This window comes from Gracilinanus agilis, chromosome 6 (genome assembly GCF_016433145.1).
Source record: "Gracilinanus agilis isolate LMUSP501 chromosome 6, AgileGrace, whole genome shotgun sequence".
NCBI lineage: Eukaryota > Metazoa > Chordata > Mammalia > Didelphimorphia > Didelphidae > Gracilinanus > Gracilinanus agilis.
In genome coordinates, this window is record NC_058135.1 from 237523053 (window position 1) to 237539912 (window position 16860).

The following is a 16860-nucleotide window of genomic DNA, read 5'->3' on the forward strand; positions in this document are numbered from 1 at the left end:
AATCTTGACAAACACAGGCTTTAGCACATTATCCATAACGACATTCAGAATACTGAGACAGTTATGGAGCAAGGTTAGAGGATAACAAACAAATAACCTAAGTGTTGAATTGGTATCTATAAAATATAAAGAGCCAGAGGAAGGCCTTTAGCATAGTAGGAGAATTATCTTAGGAAGATATATAGAAGGAACACAAGATTAGAAGATACAAAAAAGAGGTATGCATGGATAGAGTTCTTACTGGTACTAAAGCTAACACAGATCTATTGACAAACATTTCAGGCCAACAGGCTTTCACAGATTTTTCCATGCTTCAAATTTTCTATAAGTATACAGGCCCCTTTTTACTAGTTGCAGTAAGCACTATGTGGTAGTTAAGCTGCTATTAATTATTAATCCTTATTAAGACTGGATCTGCATTTAGCATAAGCTGCCAGAATTTTCCCAGGGTCATTTGGAGCATGATGACGATGTAGAACAGCCTGGAACAGACAGGACCTATCCACACAGTGCTAAGATAAGAAGAGTACACATTTATGGTTTATAAAGAACTTTCCTCATAACACCACCATGAGGAATGCACATATCACCATACATATGAGGGATCTAATGCTAAGAGGGACTTAATTCCACAGTGTTGCTAGGATGAACACATCAGAAAGTTGATTCACAACATAAAGCAAAGCCAATGGTGTGGTCTCAGTCTCCCAATGCATAATGGAAAGAATACTCTGAAGAATGTCCTTGGGTGACCACCAAACAATAACAGTAAGAGGTGGCAGGTGTACCAGAGATAGCTTATCATTTAAAAAAATGCTAGGTGTTAGAAAGATGAAGGACAAGAAAGAATTCCTCTGATTTAGAGACTGGGATTCCACCAGGCCCTAAATGGTTGACCAGGAGAGTGAAAATTTATTGGCATGAACTAATTGGCTGGTTATTGGAAAATAACCCAAGATGTGATAATGTCATCTCCCTCCTTGATATATGAGCAATAAAACATACATGTGCTATACAGATAAGACTATCAGAAAGCAATCATTATTACATTTGTATAGAAATTTTTTATCATTTTATTTTCAGTATCTCAGCTTCAAACATTCTTTATTATATTCTTTCAGAATTCTAGCACCTGGAGCTGCGATCACATAACTTGGAACTCATTGACCTAAACATGGTCCTTTCAGTTCTGAAAAACTGTTGCCTGAAATCCAACCTTGGAGTCTTTTGCTCTTAACTCTGAATGGGTGCGATCTATCTCTATATCCTGAGTATGACATAATTGAGCTGCCTGAACAGAACCAGACCAGTTTCAGACAAGGAAATTAGTCCTTAAGATCCACTTGCCACTGTATCATTGGGAGATCCCTTCGGCAGTTTCTAACTGTGAGGAATGAGAAGTATGAATGGCACAGAGGAGCTCTCTATGGTGAAGGACCTCAAACATAGCTCAGGGAAGCTCCTCCTTAGTCCTTCCTGTTGCAGCAGTGAGGAAGTTCTGTTGGTAATAGAGGTGGTTCCCTCTGAAAGCTTCTCTCTGCCTAAACCTGATGGAGCTGTCTGATGCAACATCCCAATGACTGAAAACAACTGTATACATGATCTCTTCAAAGAAAAAATACAATTCAGTTTATCAAAATATTTGCATTGTCTATAAAAATTAAACTCTAAAGAGTTATTAATACTTGGTGCCATGCCTGTCCCTCCACTGGCATGCAAGTGGCAGACACAGCTCTGTCCTTGAAAGCCCCACAGGCTGGGGCTGGTTGAGCATTTGTAGCTGGTGAGATGGAGAAAGAGTCATTTGTAAGGCCTCAAAAACCTGGACACTTTGGATCGTAGTAATCGGATGAATGATCTTGGAAACATCTCTCTAGACTCCTGTGCTGTATACTTGAAGTAATTTTGTGGATGTGCCAGGACATCAAAGAGAGCCTTGATTAATTTTTTATCCTAAAAAGAACAAAACTTTGGTCAGTGGACTCAGTAATTGTTTCATTGGTGTGATGCTTTTCCAATCTAGTTTCTTTCTCATAAATGTATTTTTTTCTGAGATACAGTGCAAATATCAATTCCTTTATCCAGATGGTTGTCAAGATTTGGCTTTCTGAATGCTTCCAGGTTTGCTGTGAGGGCAAAGATAACGTAGCACAGTTGGGACATTACCATGCTTGAAGTATTAAGACCTGGCTTCAGTCTCAACTCTAACATTTACTATGTATGGATCCACAAATCATTTCAAATCCCTCTTAGTCTCAGGTTAGTGAGTGGAGACAAGAATACTACCTACCTAATGAGGTTATTATGAAGAAGGAATTTTGTAAAATGTATAAAAGCAAACTATTCTTAGGTTTCAATACTTCAAACATCTATGATTTCTTCCATGTGGTGACTCCCTCCACCCCTGTAGACCCTGATTCTGCTATGCTTCAAGAGATGACTTTCATGTGTTGCTAGGGCTGAAAGAATTCACCACCTGGTGGGAAATCTCTGTAGTGAGACTGGAAGAGAGCTGTACATCCTGTTGCCAGGCCCCATATACAAAGTCTGTGTGGGCTGGTGGGATCCATCAGAGCTTGCGTTCCATGGCCAGAGTCTTAGAGAGCCTAGTATGTCACCACCATACCATGATTAGACAATGGAGTAAGATTCTACTGGAGAATGATTGTTATCACTTACTGTGAACTGCTTCAGATGTCTAAAGATTCATGAAATGTATGTAAAGAGCAAGGGTTCCCAGATACTTCATAGTAAAATGACATGGCTACTTCCCATTGCTTTGGAATGGGAAGCAGATTGTAACAGATAAAAAGAAAACCACTGAAGACTTTAGAAAATCATGACAGAAACTCCAAAAGAAAGGGTGAACTCAATCCTCCAAAATGAAGCAGCTGCTTCTCCTCCAAGGAATAAAAATGTGAATTCAGAGATGTCATAAGGTGAGAGATTTTCTAGCAAGGGTCAAAGGAGAAGGAATCCTGTTGGTTGGTGACATCTTGCTGAGGGGTAGGGAGTGAGGTGGTTATTGAACTGATAACAACAATAAGGACTCGAGTATGTATTTGAGACATGATGGAGAACCTCCATACTTGTCACATCAGATGACTAGTGCCCACTTTTGGTGATTCACACAAGCACAGGTAATATTGCTAGAAGGAACTGAGAAAGACTGCTAATGATCATCCTCAAAAAAAGAAGAGAATATCTAAGAAGCCCAAGTAATGTTTTCATTGAGATATCACTGCTGACAGGCTTCAAAAGAGAAAGGAAGATCTGGAAAGTCAATAGCTCTTATTATGATTGGGTGTCTTAAAATGAAATTCGGTTTTTTAGATGAGAGATTAAAATATAGCAAGACACTGACGAGGGATGAAGTACAGATAACAAGAAATAGAATGAGCACATTTGTTGAGATTTTGTGAACCTGATCAAAATGGCTTTAAATTAAAAAGTAATGAGTAAAAGTTTATGTACATCCATGGGGCTATATTCTACAGAAAGTAGCAACAAAGTAATTAGAAAAATAGTAGTTAAGATACTTAGAAATTCACAGGAGACAAAATCCAAGAAAGAAGATGGTAGTAAAATTCATGCCTTCAGATATCTTTTCACAAATATAAAGAAAGGAGTCTGACCCCTCTTATAAAAGGTCAGACTCCCCAGAAGGCCTAAATTCTGTCTGGACACTCACTGGTCCCTAAACTACCACAGGACTAGAATGGGGCAAGCATCCTGATTTTCATTAAAAGGAAAAGGAAGGCACCTATAAGCTAATGAGCTTGACCTTCAACCCTACCTTGGGCAAATCACTTAATCCCAACTAACCCTTGCTGCTCTTCTGCCTTGGAAATGATACTTAGTATTGATTCTAAGACAGAAGGTAAGGGTTTTTACATACTAAAAATAAGAAGAGGAAGAGGAAGAATGGAAAGGGGAAGGGGAAGGAGAAGATGACATGACAGACTAATGTAATTCCCCTTTTGTGGTAGGGTTACTCCACTGGTAGAATTGCGGGAAGCTGTAAGTAGAGTTTAATTGACAAAGCTTTTGATATTCTCTTATCTTATGCTTGTGGAAAATATGGACAGATATGGATAAGATAGTAATAGAGTAAAATAGAATTGGAATTGGTTAAATGGTTAGACTCAAAGTGCAGTCATTAATGGTTTGACATCAACTTGGAAGACAATCTCTAGAGGATTGCCTCAGGGATCTGTAGATGACCTCAGATTTTAATATTTTATCAATACCTTGGATGAAACCACAGATGACATTTAATTTGAAGATGGCGCAAAATAAGGAGTGGTAGCTTCTAGTTGGATGAAAGAATCAGGATTTTAAAAGATTTTGACAAATCTTTTAAAAATTAAATTTACTGGGGATTAGTTTAAAATCTTACTTGAATTTAAAAAAAATTCTTCATCGGTACAAGATGGGAGAAATATGACTAGAAAGCAATTCATCCAAATACATCTAGGGATTTTAGTGAATTATGAGCTCAGTATGTCAACAGTGTGATAGAAAGCTTAAAAAGCTATGTAATTTTAAGTTCAATTAAGAGGCACAATTCCTAGGGCTGGTTAATGATCAGACTGCACTAGTCCTTGGTCAAACCACATATGAAGAGTTATGTTCCGCTTTGGGCACATTTAGGAAAGATATTGATAAGCTGGAGAGCATCCAGAGAAGGCCAGGCAAGATAAAGAAGTCCTTGGAGATCAAGCTGAATTCAAGAATACTGGTGGAAGGAAGCAGGAATATTCAGTCTGAAGAAGAGGATTCAAAGGAGGACACAAGAGTGAATTTTCAAGTATTTGAAGGCGTCATGAAGAAGCTCAGGCATGCTTGTTCTGCTTGGGCAGTAGGCAGAACCTGGAGCAATGTGCAGAAGTTGCAAAGAGATCAATTTGGGATAGAAATCAGGAAAAACTTTCCAATGATTAGAACTACCTGAGATAGGCTACACTGCCTTGGAAGGCAGGAAGTTCCTCTCTCCTCTCCCCACCTCCACTGGAAGCCTTTACCAAAGGCTGGATGGAACCTGTTAGGTATGTTGAAACAATTCTTGTGGGTACTTGGGTTTGAATTGGATGATCTCTAAAGGACCCTTCCATCTCTCAAAAATTCTGTAGCTTTATAATTACCTAGGTAAGTTGATTGTGAAAAGATTTAACCCAGAAAACTGACCTTAAGTATTTCCTGATGATTTTCAGATGCATATAATCTGCCATCTCGGACTATGTCTTCAATGAGCTCCTGGTAGTCCTCTGTTGGAAACAAATAATACTATTTTTGCTTCTTCTGTGGCTTAGCAGTTTCAAAATCAGTCTCCTCAACTTTAAAGTAACTTTAATACAACTACTCCTCCTCTCCTCAGGATGATGCATCCTATTAAATAGGCTCCAGGATGTACAATCCTGCATAAGTATCATGTCCAACATAGAACAACACAGGAAGCACTTAGTCAAAGTGTACTGACTAACTTGAGAATGAGAACAGTCCCAACTCAGTTCTGCACTTACTCATTCTGAATTCTGACACATCATTTCCCACTCTGGGCTTCACTGTTCTTCTGGGTAAATTGAGGGATTAGGTCAAATGATCCTTAAAGTTCCTTCAAACTCTAACAGATTTTGTTTTTCCTAAATGTGTTGCAGTCCATAGACTTTATTTCCACCATACCAACATCACCAGCAAACAGACCAAAAAACTATTAAAAAGCAAGCAAGAGAACTTTAAAATAACAATAATGAGTAATTTTGCATGGGCCAAAACCCTCAACATACTCCACAAATGCCCAGAAGCATCACTATGGTATTACAGAAGACAATAATTCATAGTGACAAATATAACCTGGAGTAATCAAAAAAAGGTTAAATTATGTTCTTTATCATCTGTCTAAGAAAGCATAGAAACATGTAAAACATTGTTAAAAGGCTTATCCATAATACTTTAAATTTTTTTAAAAGATTTGTTGCTTCATTTAAATGGTTTCTAAGATTTTTTTCTAATTGTAAAAATAAACAAGTACGTTAAAGGGGTAAATGCTCAGCTTCAGGGAAAACTCAACTATATCCAACACATTTACTGGAGGTTTCAGAGAGTCACATTTTTAATGAACTTACAATTTCAAATTTTTTTTCTATTTCCACCCTCGGAATCCTCAAATTTCTTAACAATGTTTCCTCTCCATCCTGCTACCATGAAACATTTGTGCTCAATAAAAATTCTTTAGCTGCCTTAGAAATTGCTTCTATTAAAACCATGAAAACATGGGCAGCTAGGTACCCAGTAGATAGAGCACCAGATCTGTAGTCAGGAGAACCTGGGTTCAAATTTGACCTCACCTATTTCCCAGCTGTGTGACCTTGGGCAAGTCACTTTACCCAGTTTGCCTAACTCTTGCCTTTCTGTCTTACAGTTGTTACTGACAAAAAATGAGGGTTTAAAAAATATGAAAATATTTCATATTGAGCAGTGGAGTCGAAAGAGGATGAGATTTGAGCCCCTTACCATCATATGTTACATATGGAACCTGGAATCCTTTGGCACTGTTCCCTTCATTAGATTTAAACTGAATCCACAACTTCTTTGATCGGGAGGTGAAAGCTATGGGACGTTCATATGTTTGGCAGGTTTCATAGGTTGTCACAGAGTTGGAGGAAGCTGCCAAAGGAAATGGATGCTAGAGATCAAAATCTCTTTGTTGAACAGACAACAAACATAATCACCTTTTTAAAATCTCTTAAAACAAGGAAATCTCATTAAATTGAGGAAATCTTCATGCCCAGTTGAATCATCACACCTATAGGCAGCTCTGAAAATCTAACAAAACCAAAGCTAGAAATCATGGTACTTCCCCCTCTCTTTCCCAAGGCTGAAAATGGAAGGATTAGAGGCTAGACATATAAACAGCCACATCACCTTTTATGACACTCAAGTTCTAAACTCTGTGAGCTGATATACAAATGCTTAGGGTCAGGATTATGGCTTGTTACCATTGCCCTCTTGGACACCACCACCAGCCCCATCCAGGTCTCTGCTCTGTGGGGAAATGACTCCATCAGAGAGAATTCCATAACAATGCTGGTGTCAGGCTTATCTATATATCTTTAGCCTCTGGGTTCTCTGCCTTGGAGTGAGAGAGCTGCCCTTATCCCCTCTTGCCTAGATGGTTGGTCTCTCTGCCCAAGCATATTCCCACTTCAACACTTCCTCCACTTAGCTGCCAACCGTGACTTTTCCAAAGCACTATCAGCCCATGAAATGCTTCTGCTCAGGGAGCTCCCATGGCTCCCCTTTACCTCTGGGATGAAACAGAAACTCCTCTGTTTTGCATATAAAACAAGACCCTTCCTACTTTCCTGGTCTTTTGGTATTTTTATTCCCCTCTATGTACTCTACCACAGCTACTTTAGCTACTTGCTGTTCCTCAGACAGGACAATGTATTCCCCCTCCCATGCCTTTGCATCAGCTGTCTCCCATACTTGGAGTGCTTTTTCTTCCACCTAGAAGTCTCCCTGGCTTCCTTGTGAAGCCCACCTCCTGCAGGGCCTTTCCTAATCGCTCAGCTGCTGGTGGCTCACTCTCCATCTCCTCTATGTATACCCTGAATGCACGGGTTATTTCAATGCTAGTTCCCTCAGGAGGGTGTAATCTCCTGGAGGGCAGGAGTTGTTTTTGCCTCTCTTCATGCCCCCATAGTGAGTAAGGGTCACAGAGCTTAAACAACGCTTGTTGATTGACTGCCTGAACCATCATGAATTTGGAGGATATGCTTTAACTTCCAGGGTAACAAAAGCTGCAGTATACATCCAAGTGACTCCACATGAGGATTGTTTAGGAGAGCGCTCTACATAGCGTGTGACCTGAGGGTGTTCCAAACAAGACACTGCTAAGCAAAGGCAAAGTGGAGTTCCCAAGGAGCCTATCAAGCCTTCCCAAAGCGAGCCTTCCTGTTGGCATGGAAAGGTAAGGGAAAGATAAGGGTCTGAGACTTACAGGTTTTCCGCATTACCAGGTAGTCTCCACATTCATCTTCAATAGGCAGAAATATCTCAGGAACCACAATTAAAATGCGGCGCTTGGGAGGAGGATTGATGGTCCAAGTACATTCAGTGTTGGCAGGATAATTCCCAGGGTAGTTTGGAGATTCAATATACCCAGTGAACTCCCCTAGTTCCCCTCCACAATGTCTGTCTGTTAAAGGAAAACAAGTTTTACCTGGGAAGGAGTATTTAATCAAAATGGTTAACAGAGGGTGCACCAGACTACTGCAGAGAGAATCAGTCTCTGCCTGTCCTCAAGGTGTTCAAAATAATGGCAGATGTGATTGAGTTGTTGTCAGTGATGTTGTAAAGGTCTGAAAGGAGTAATATTCCTCTTCAGGACAAATGCTTACAGAACTAGAGAAGGTCAAATACCACAATTTTCAAAAAAGAGAGTTTTACTTCAATTCTCAGTAAAATTTTAGAAGCACATTATTAAGGGAATGGTTTATAAGTACTTAGATTTTAAAGAGAAGCAAACATCACTGAGAAGTATGACTTCATGAAGAAGAGATTATGCCAGACTAAGTCCATTTTCTTTTTTTCTTTTCAACCTTTAATTAATGTCCTAGTAACAATTCTAAAACACAAGGTTAAGTGTCTTGTCCAAGGTGACACAGATAGGAAATGTCTGAAACCGGATTGGAACCTAGAACCTCCCATCTATAGGTCTGATCCTCAATCCACTGAACCACCTAGCTGTCCCCCCCACAAATAGAATCATGAAGGGAACAGGGTGCTTTTTCTCAATTATCCTGTGTGGACCAAGTATGGTCATTATGACTACAAAGCATTTGGTTCCATTATTGCAGACATTGCATATAGTTTTCCTAGTTCTATTTATTTTACTCTGCATCAGTTCAGCTGAGTCTTCCTATTCTCTGAACCCTTTGTACTTCTAACTTCTTATACTGCAGTAATATTACATTACATTTAGGTACCACAATGTCACTCTCCAATCAATTGACAAAGTCTTTCATACTTAGCTTATAGATTGCTGAAGAAGAAGATAGAATTAGATGATTTGGAACTAGTTGAATATCTAAATGCAAAGAGCAGCTTTGCTACAAATTCATATCAACTTGGAAGAAGGCCTCTAGTAGACACTACCATGTTTATGTTCCTGTGCAGCTAAACAATTTTATCCCTGACTTAGATGAAAGGAGAGATGGCATCCTTGTCAAATTTGTAGATGACATGAAGCTTAGAGAGATATTTGGGACACTGAGTAGAATCCAAAAAATTCCTGGGAGACTCAAATGATGGGATGAATCAAGTAAGCTGCAATTTAATAGAATTAAATGTAAAGTTCTCTGCTATGGTTCAAAAAAATCACCTTCCTCCCTGTCTTTAAGCTTTGGGAGGATATACCTTGTAGTGGTAACAATAGATCAAAGCATTTTAGGATGAATTTTATTAAACATAAACTCACATGCCTCCAGAAAAGGGTGACCAAAAAGATTTGATGACTGTTAAGTTTTCTGTGGGTCAGATGCAGAAAGTAAAGATGTTTAGTCTCAAGAAAAGACTAAGAGAGATATGAAAAAAATCCTTCTAGTATTTAAAGTTTTATCAGGTGAAAGGAGGATTAGAGTTATCCTGATTAGTCCCAAAGATCAGAACTAGTAACAAGAGGATAATAGTTGCAGAGGGGCTAAATTAGTCTTGCTATAAAGAAAAATTTCTAAACAATAAGAACTATCCAGAAGTGAAACAAGCTACTTTAAAGGGAAAACCCTTACTTTCCAGTGGAGGTTTCAAACTTGATGACTTCTTATTGGAACTATCTGTCATAGGTTTTCTTAGTCAAGTTCTCATTGGGCAAGATGGACTTTCAAGCTCCTTCTAGCTCTTAGATCTTGTGATCTCCATATCTGCTACCGTAATATCTGAGACTAAAGTAGAACCACTTCCAAAGCTGCGTTCATGATTAGATAGCTTTTAAAAATATAATTTCTTAGTGTCCTTCCCACTGGTGTAAAGAAATAGAATAAAAACAAAACTTTTCATAGTTTTATGAGATACTGAACTGATACAGAGACTTGTCCTCCAGAAATAAAATCTTCATCAACTTCCACATAGAAAATGGAACCAAACAACTAAACAGCACAGGGAACTCAGTTTCCCCAATATCTGGAAAGTTCATAGATTATGTGAAACAAGGTGGTATATACTTTAAATTCTTTTGCTTATGATTATTTATCTGTTTACAAAACCTGCCCCTGCCCATAAAAGAAATTTACAGACTAAATTCATAAAATAGGGAATAACTGGTCTCATTGGTCAGCTTGAGTAGCATATAATTATAATTGCCTTTCTGCAATGTTTCTATAACTTCAAGACCATCTTTAACTTTCATTAAAACAGGATTGTAAAACATAGTTTTAACTATTAAAAATGATGGTCCACTGTGAGTGGCACTATGGCCATACCAAAATGACTCCAAGACAACTATGGAAAAATTGAGGACAGATCTTTTGGAATGCTGAATCATACTGGGAAATCCAAGGATGGGAGTGATGGTTTGATTTTGAAAGTCAATTCAAAAGGAATTTGAAATGATAACTCTAGTCCAACTATCAATAAGATGGAATTAGGTCTTAATCAATGATACATATAAAACCCAGTTGAATTGTGCGTCGGCTATGGGGGGGGGTGGAGTTTGGAGGAGAGGAAAAGAACATGAAACATGTAACTATGGGAAAATATTCAAAATTTTAAAAAAAGGAAAAAAATAAAGAACTTAGATTTATAATCTTAAAAAAAAAAAAAAAGGAAGATCCAGAGAACATGATTTGGAACTAACAAAGAGAATCTAAGAGGCAATCATTTTGGGAAAGAAGAGTGTCCAGTAAGGCACACAGAGTCAGGAGTCAAACAGAAATCAAGTGAAGAAATCATCTTTCTCTTCTTTTCCTCCCTCCCTTGCCCTCTGTTGTTCTTCCCCTCCAACATGAGAAAGCAATATTTTGACTGGTAGGGGGAAAGCATCAGGGAACAACCTACTTTTACATTGAGTTATGTTTGTAGAGCCATCAAAGTCAGTGGTGGTATTTCCTGGGCAAGAAACACAGTAATTTTTTCCAAATTCAGGTTGGTATGTTCCTGCTGAGCAACGAATACACCGGTGAGTTGTGGTGTTGTAGAAATGTCCAGGTGAACACTGAACTGTAGAAGATAGAAATAATCACTTGGTTTTAAAAAATACACAACTGAATCAGAAAATTTTCACAGATCATGCGCTAAATTATCAGGATATATTAAATAGTATTGATTATGTAACTGAGGCTGATCAGTCAGTAAACTTTGTTTTGATGCTCATTATATGTATGTACAACACAAAGCACAAAAAAAGATACAAAAAAATTAAAAGCCATAACCTATGTCCTCAAAGAGTTCAATTTAATAAAAGATATTCTCATTAAAATACCTTCAAATTTTACTAATTTAACTAACATAGTAAAAAATTATATTTTAGTTACTGAAGAAATTGAGGGTTTTAATAAAGTGATCAGATGGTACTGAGAAGAAAAGACTTCATGAAAAGTGTGAGCTGTGACTAAAGTTTTGAAGAACATATGAAACACATGTTTGTAGTGGGGAGTGGGGAAAAAATTCCAAGCAGGGATGTTGGAAGTTTTAGAAAAAAAGAGGAAAAAACATGCAAGTCACAGAATCATGAAAATGCTCAGAGTTAGAAGGAACTATGAAGAACATTTTTTCAACCCCATGTTCAATGAAGGAATTCCCTCTTACAAGTCATGTGTAAACAGAAAACATTTTCCTCCCCATTCTCTTCCCCTTTTGTCTGGGGGAATTCCAACAATAAAAATAATGTTTTTATTTACTGCTTTATGGTTTTAAAAGCATTTCTAAAAATATTATCTCACTATATGCTTTAAAACATCTTGAAAAAAAGATAGAGGAAAGAAAACATTGTCTATGCAAATTCACCAAGCTAAATAACATAGCGAACAGCGAAAAACAAGTAGTTGAAATACTGAGGTTCACAGGAGAAAAAAATCCAAGAAAGCAGTCACCCATAAAATCCATGCACTCAATTGTCTGCACAGAATAACCCAAAATTTAGATAACAAAGGGAACTAGAGGTCCTAGGCAAATTTGTTCTCATAAGTACCATTAAAACTTAGTAGGATGAAACATGATTGGAATATGGCTCTGGAAAGGTATACCTTATATGATTGTGTTGGAATACTATTTGCCATAAGAAATGACTGGGGGTGGGGGTGGCTTCAGAAAAACTTAGAAAGGCTTATATGAACTGATGCAAAATGAAGTGAGCAGAAGCAGGGGATTATTGTACATAATAACAGCAATACTGTTTGTCAACTGTGAAAGACTTAGCTACTCCGGTCAATATAGTGATTCCAAAAGACTCATGATGAAAAATGCTATCCACCTTCAGAGAGAAAATTGATGAGACCTCAGTACAAACTGAAGTACAATTTTTTTCACTTTATTTTTTCTTACTTTCCCTTTTACAACATGATTAATATGGAAATATGTTTTTCATGATTTTTCACATATAATTGATAACATATTGCTTAAATTCTCAATGGGGAAAGGAGGAGCAGGAGGGAGGGGAGAATTTGTAACTCAAAAAAATTTTAAATGAATGTTAAAAGTAAACAAACAAACAAACAAATAAATAAATTCTTTTTTTTTTCAAGAAAGGTATATCAGATTCAAAAGAAAGTAGATGGAATAAAGGGAGGGATGGTTTGGAGCCCTATATATAATGAAGGTACTTAGTACTAGGAAAGGTGTGAGAGGCAGTTAGGTGGCTTAGTGGATTGAGAGCCAGGCTTAGAGATAGAAGGTCTTGGGGTTTAGATCTAGCCTCAGACACTTCTTAGCAGTGTGACTCTAAGTAAATCACTTTTAATCCTGCATTGCCTAGTCCTTTCTGCTCTTCTGCCTTGGAACCAATGCACAGTACTAATTTCTAAAATGGAAGGTAAGTAAAAAAAAAAATTTTTTTTTAATTTGGATCATTGGGTGAACTGGAGTGGCAGTGTTCAGGAAGTAAGTTTGGACTGATTGATCTGAGAAAACTTGGTCATGCTCTGTGAATCCTCTATAAAATTTGAGTGTTTACTAATGGAAAGTTGAGACAGTCAAGTCACTGAGAAGACATCATTTGTGGGAAGCACCTCCAACTCAGTCTTGTTCTCCCCTTTTCCCCCTGTCTTGGTCAGAGGACTTGAAAAAAATTGGAGGACCTCAACTATGCCACTATAGTAAATATTCCTGGTTGACTAATTGATATCAACTGATAATCATGGAAGGAAGCTTATCAGTGGGGAGACTATATGTGGATACACTGAGAATTTACTTAGTTTTTTCAAATATGCATAGAAGGATGCAACAGAGAATTAATATAAGAATGTAAAAATAGCTTCGGGCATTTTAAGGCTCAGAATGGACTGAATCTGGTAAGGGAAACAAAGAACAACCAACAGAATTACTAAATTATTCTTGTTGTTTTTTTAATATATTGGGAGAAACAGGAAAATCAAAGGAAGAATAAGGGCTCCTATGGAATGAATAGGAAGATGACAATTGACAGTAGAAAGAGAGAGAGAGAAAGAGAAAAACTGTTGGGTGGATATTTTGCTTGTTTTCTTTGCCAAGGAAAAAGGCCTTTGCCCTAGAAATGGAAAAGGGCTAAAAGAAAATTGATACCCAATATAAGCAAGGAAATAATAGTATGGGAGCCTCCAGTTGCCACTGATGAATTCAATTCACCTAACCCAAATGAACTATTTCCACAGGTCCAGAAAAAAACTGGCTGAAGTAACCACTGGGCTATTGTTAGTGATTGCTAAAAAGATTATGAAAAATAAGTGAAGTACCATAGGACTAAAAAATGGAAAATGATATCTCTACATAAACCAGTCACCTTGACTTTGATTCTAGAGAAAACTCTAGAATGTATCATTTTAAAAATGGTTAGGGAATATCTAGCAAAGAAATGATTAAGTAATTACAAAGAGCTGGCATGGTTTCAAGAACAAGTCATGCCAATTTCATTCTTATTCTTTTTTTTTGGCAGAGTTCCTAAACTAGTAGTAGAGGAGAATGCCATAAATATAGTTTGCCTAAATTTTAGCAAAGTATTTGGTACACTGTTTCCTACTATTCGTGTTAATAAGATGGAAAGATGCAGACTAGATGACAACACAATTAAATGAGTTTGGAACTGACTGAAATAGCCTTATTTGACTCTTTAGTGATTAATGGCATCTTGAAAAGTGATTTCCAGTAGAATGTCTTAGAGATCTGTGCTTGATGCAGTGCTGTTTAACTTCTTATTAATAACTTGGGTAAATTTTTTAGTGGTGGCATGCCCATCAAATGTCCAGATTTTTTAAAATCTAGGAAAGCTACAATGGCTAGTTAATACACATTGGATAACAGAGTCAAAAATACAAGAAAACCTTGATGAGCTACAGCATGAACTGAATCTAGTAAGGTGATTTTATATCAGTACAAATATAAATGTTTTTCTCATGCTTGAGTTCAAATAAGCTTCACAAGTATGAGATGGGAGAGGTCTAGTTAGACAGCAGTTTGAAAAATCTGGGAATTTTAGTGAACTACAAGTTCAGTGTGAGCCAGCAGTGTGATATGGCAGCCAAAAGCTATAATGTAATGTGGGCTGCATCAGAGAGGCTTTAAACTCCAGAAATAAGGCAATAACTTCTCAGAACCTGGTCAGATTACATCTGCAGATTTGCGTTCAGTGATGGATGTCATAGTTTATGCATGACACTGATAAATTGGAAAGCACCCAGAGGAGGGCTGCTAGGTGGTACAATGGATACAGTGCTAGGCCAGGAGTCAGGAAGACCTGAGTTCAAATTTGACCTCAGACACTTGCTAGCTGGGTGACCCTCAACAAGTCATTTAAGTTTGTTTTTCTGAGTTTTTTCATCTATAAAATGAGCTGGAGAAGGAAATGGCAAACCACTCAAGTATCTCTGCCAATAAAACTCCAAATGAAGTCAAGAAGAGTCAAACATGACTGAAACAACTCAACAAAAACAAACAAAAAAAAACAGAGGAAGGTAGCCAAGATAGTCAAATGCCTTAAACTATGTCATATGAACTAAGGATGTTTTGTCTGTAGAAGTCTCAAGAGGACTTAAAAGCTATCTTCAAGTATCTTGCTGGGGTTGTAAATAAAAGAAACATTCAATTTGTTCAATTTTGGTTCAGAGGACAGAAACATGAATAAAAGTTTCAAAGAAGCAAATTTGAATTTGCTATCCAGAAAAACTTCCTAAGAATTAGTGATCCAAAAGTTGAAAGAATGCCTTGAGAAGCAACAGTCTCTTGTCTTCAAGCTGAGGTAGATGACCACTTGCAGGTTATTTTATAAAGGTCACTCCTTTGGGGAATGGTTGGAATGTTGGCCACTGAGGTGCCTTCCAATTCTAAAGTTTACAAAATATGAAGAAATGATTTGGGGAATAGGGAAGGTATGATGATGACTGATTCCACTCTAAAGCTCAGTTAGTTTTTCATAATGTAAGTGATACAAGATATTGTATGTAATAGTTTACAAGCAGTAGCCTGGGTCAGCAAAGAGGAGCAAACAAGAACAGAGAACTCGGTGGGTGAGTCAAAGGAAAACCATGATTTTAGAACCTAAAAAAGGAGTTCTACTCAGACCAATTCAAGAGGACAGAAGAAATGCTGGCAAGTTGACATCTGAGAGCTGCAGAAGTTTGCACCTAGAGGGTGCTGTCGTGTAAGGAGTGGGTCCCTTTCTTCAGAATTCTTAAAACTTAATGCTGTAGTGAGACTGCTGCAATGCAACCTTTTAAAATGTGGTCCAGCATAGCATAGATGACAGGAAGAGCTATAACAAAGAGGAGTAATCAGAGCTTTTCTACTGCTGCTAAAATTTAAGAGTGCTAACATTTGTACTCTCCTCTCCAACATTGTGGCTGTACCCCAACAAAGCTCAACCCAGCCTGACCCTGCCTTTCTTAGTTGCCTGAAGTTAGCTGTCCTAAGTAATCTTATAATATCCTTTAAGATCTCTTCCTAACTGAGGCTAGGGTTCCTGTTTTCCCCCTAAAAGAAGAGTTTCGATATCTCTCCCTCTAAGTGTATTTGTATTCCTCAGCCAGAATTGATAGTTACGGCTCTAATGACAAGGGAAGATGGTCAAGATCATTCTTAGCATCCTGATAATATGGTAGGTAGAGAATTTTGGCTTAGATAGAGATCATAACACATTAGGTATGTGTAAATAGAATCTGCCCCTCCCTCTCTGCAGCTCTTCCTACCTCAATGCATGGCAGGTTGTCATGTGAACACTCCAAACAGAGGTCACAGGTGAAGAGCCTTAGGAACATGACCTGGAACTGAAGGTTACAGGTCTGAGTCTAGAGAGAAGATAAAGGTGTGGTATGGGACATGTCTGGGCTCTCTATTCCCTTGGAAGATCGGGGAGCACCATGGCTCAGAGGGACAGCCATGTGGAGAAACACATGTTCAGAACAGACTTTAAGCCTATACCTATCTGCTTTCTTTATTTCAAGTGATTATTAATAAACTCTATGGAAACTAAGAACCTGCAGTTATTAATTTAAATCTAACAGGTAATAACAATAATAAAAGTTCACATTTATATAATATTTCACTATTTAGTGCTTTTTCTTTATAATCACTTCAAAGTTCTCATGGCAGCCCTTGACAAAATACAGCATCCATTCCTATTGAAAACATTGAAAAATATAGGAATAGAAGGACCCTTCCTAAAAATAATAAACAATA

General features: G+C 37.7%; 1 protein-coding gene across 1 annotated transcript in view; it reads right to left on the reverse strand.

Annotated features, from left to right (window-relative positions):
- Window positions 1–628: 628 nt before the first annotated feature.
- Window positions 629–16860, reverse strand: part of SCUBE2 (signal peptide, CUB domain and EGF like domain containing 2) — a 94641-nt gene continuing 78409 nt past the window's right edge. Inside the window, exons 17-21 of the mRNA XM_044681818.1 lie at window positions 11056–11217; window positions 8003–8200; window positions 6514–6666; window positions 5188–5267; window positions 629–1953 (exon numbers count right to left, since the gene is read on the reverse strand). Coding sequence (XP_044537753.1) covers window positions 1801–1953; window positions 5188–5267; window positions 6514–6666; window positions 8003–8200; window positions 11056–11217 — 746 coding nt within the window. The 3' untranslated portion in view covers window positions 629–1800. The remainder of the gene's footprint in view (window positions 1954–5187; window positions 5268–6513; window positions 6667–8002; window positions 8201–11055; window positions 11218–16860) is intronic.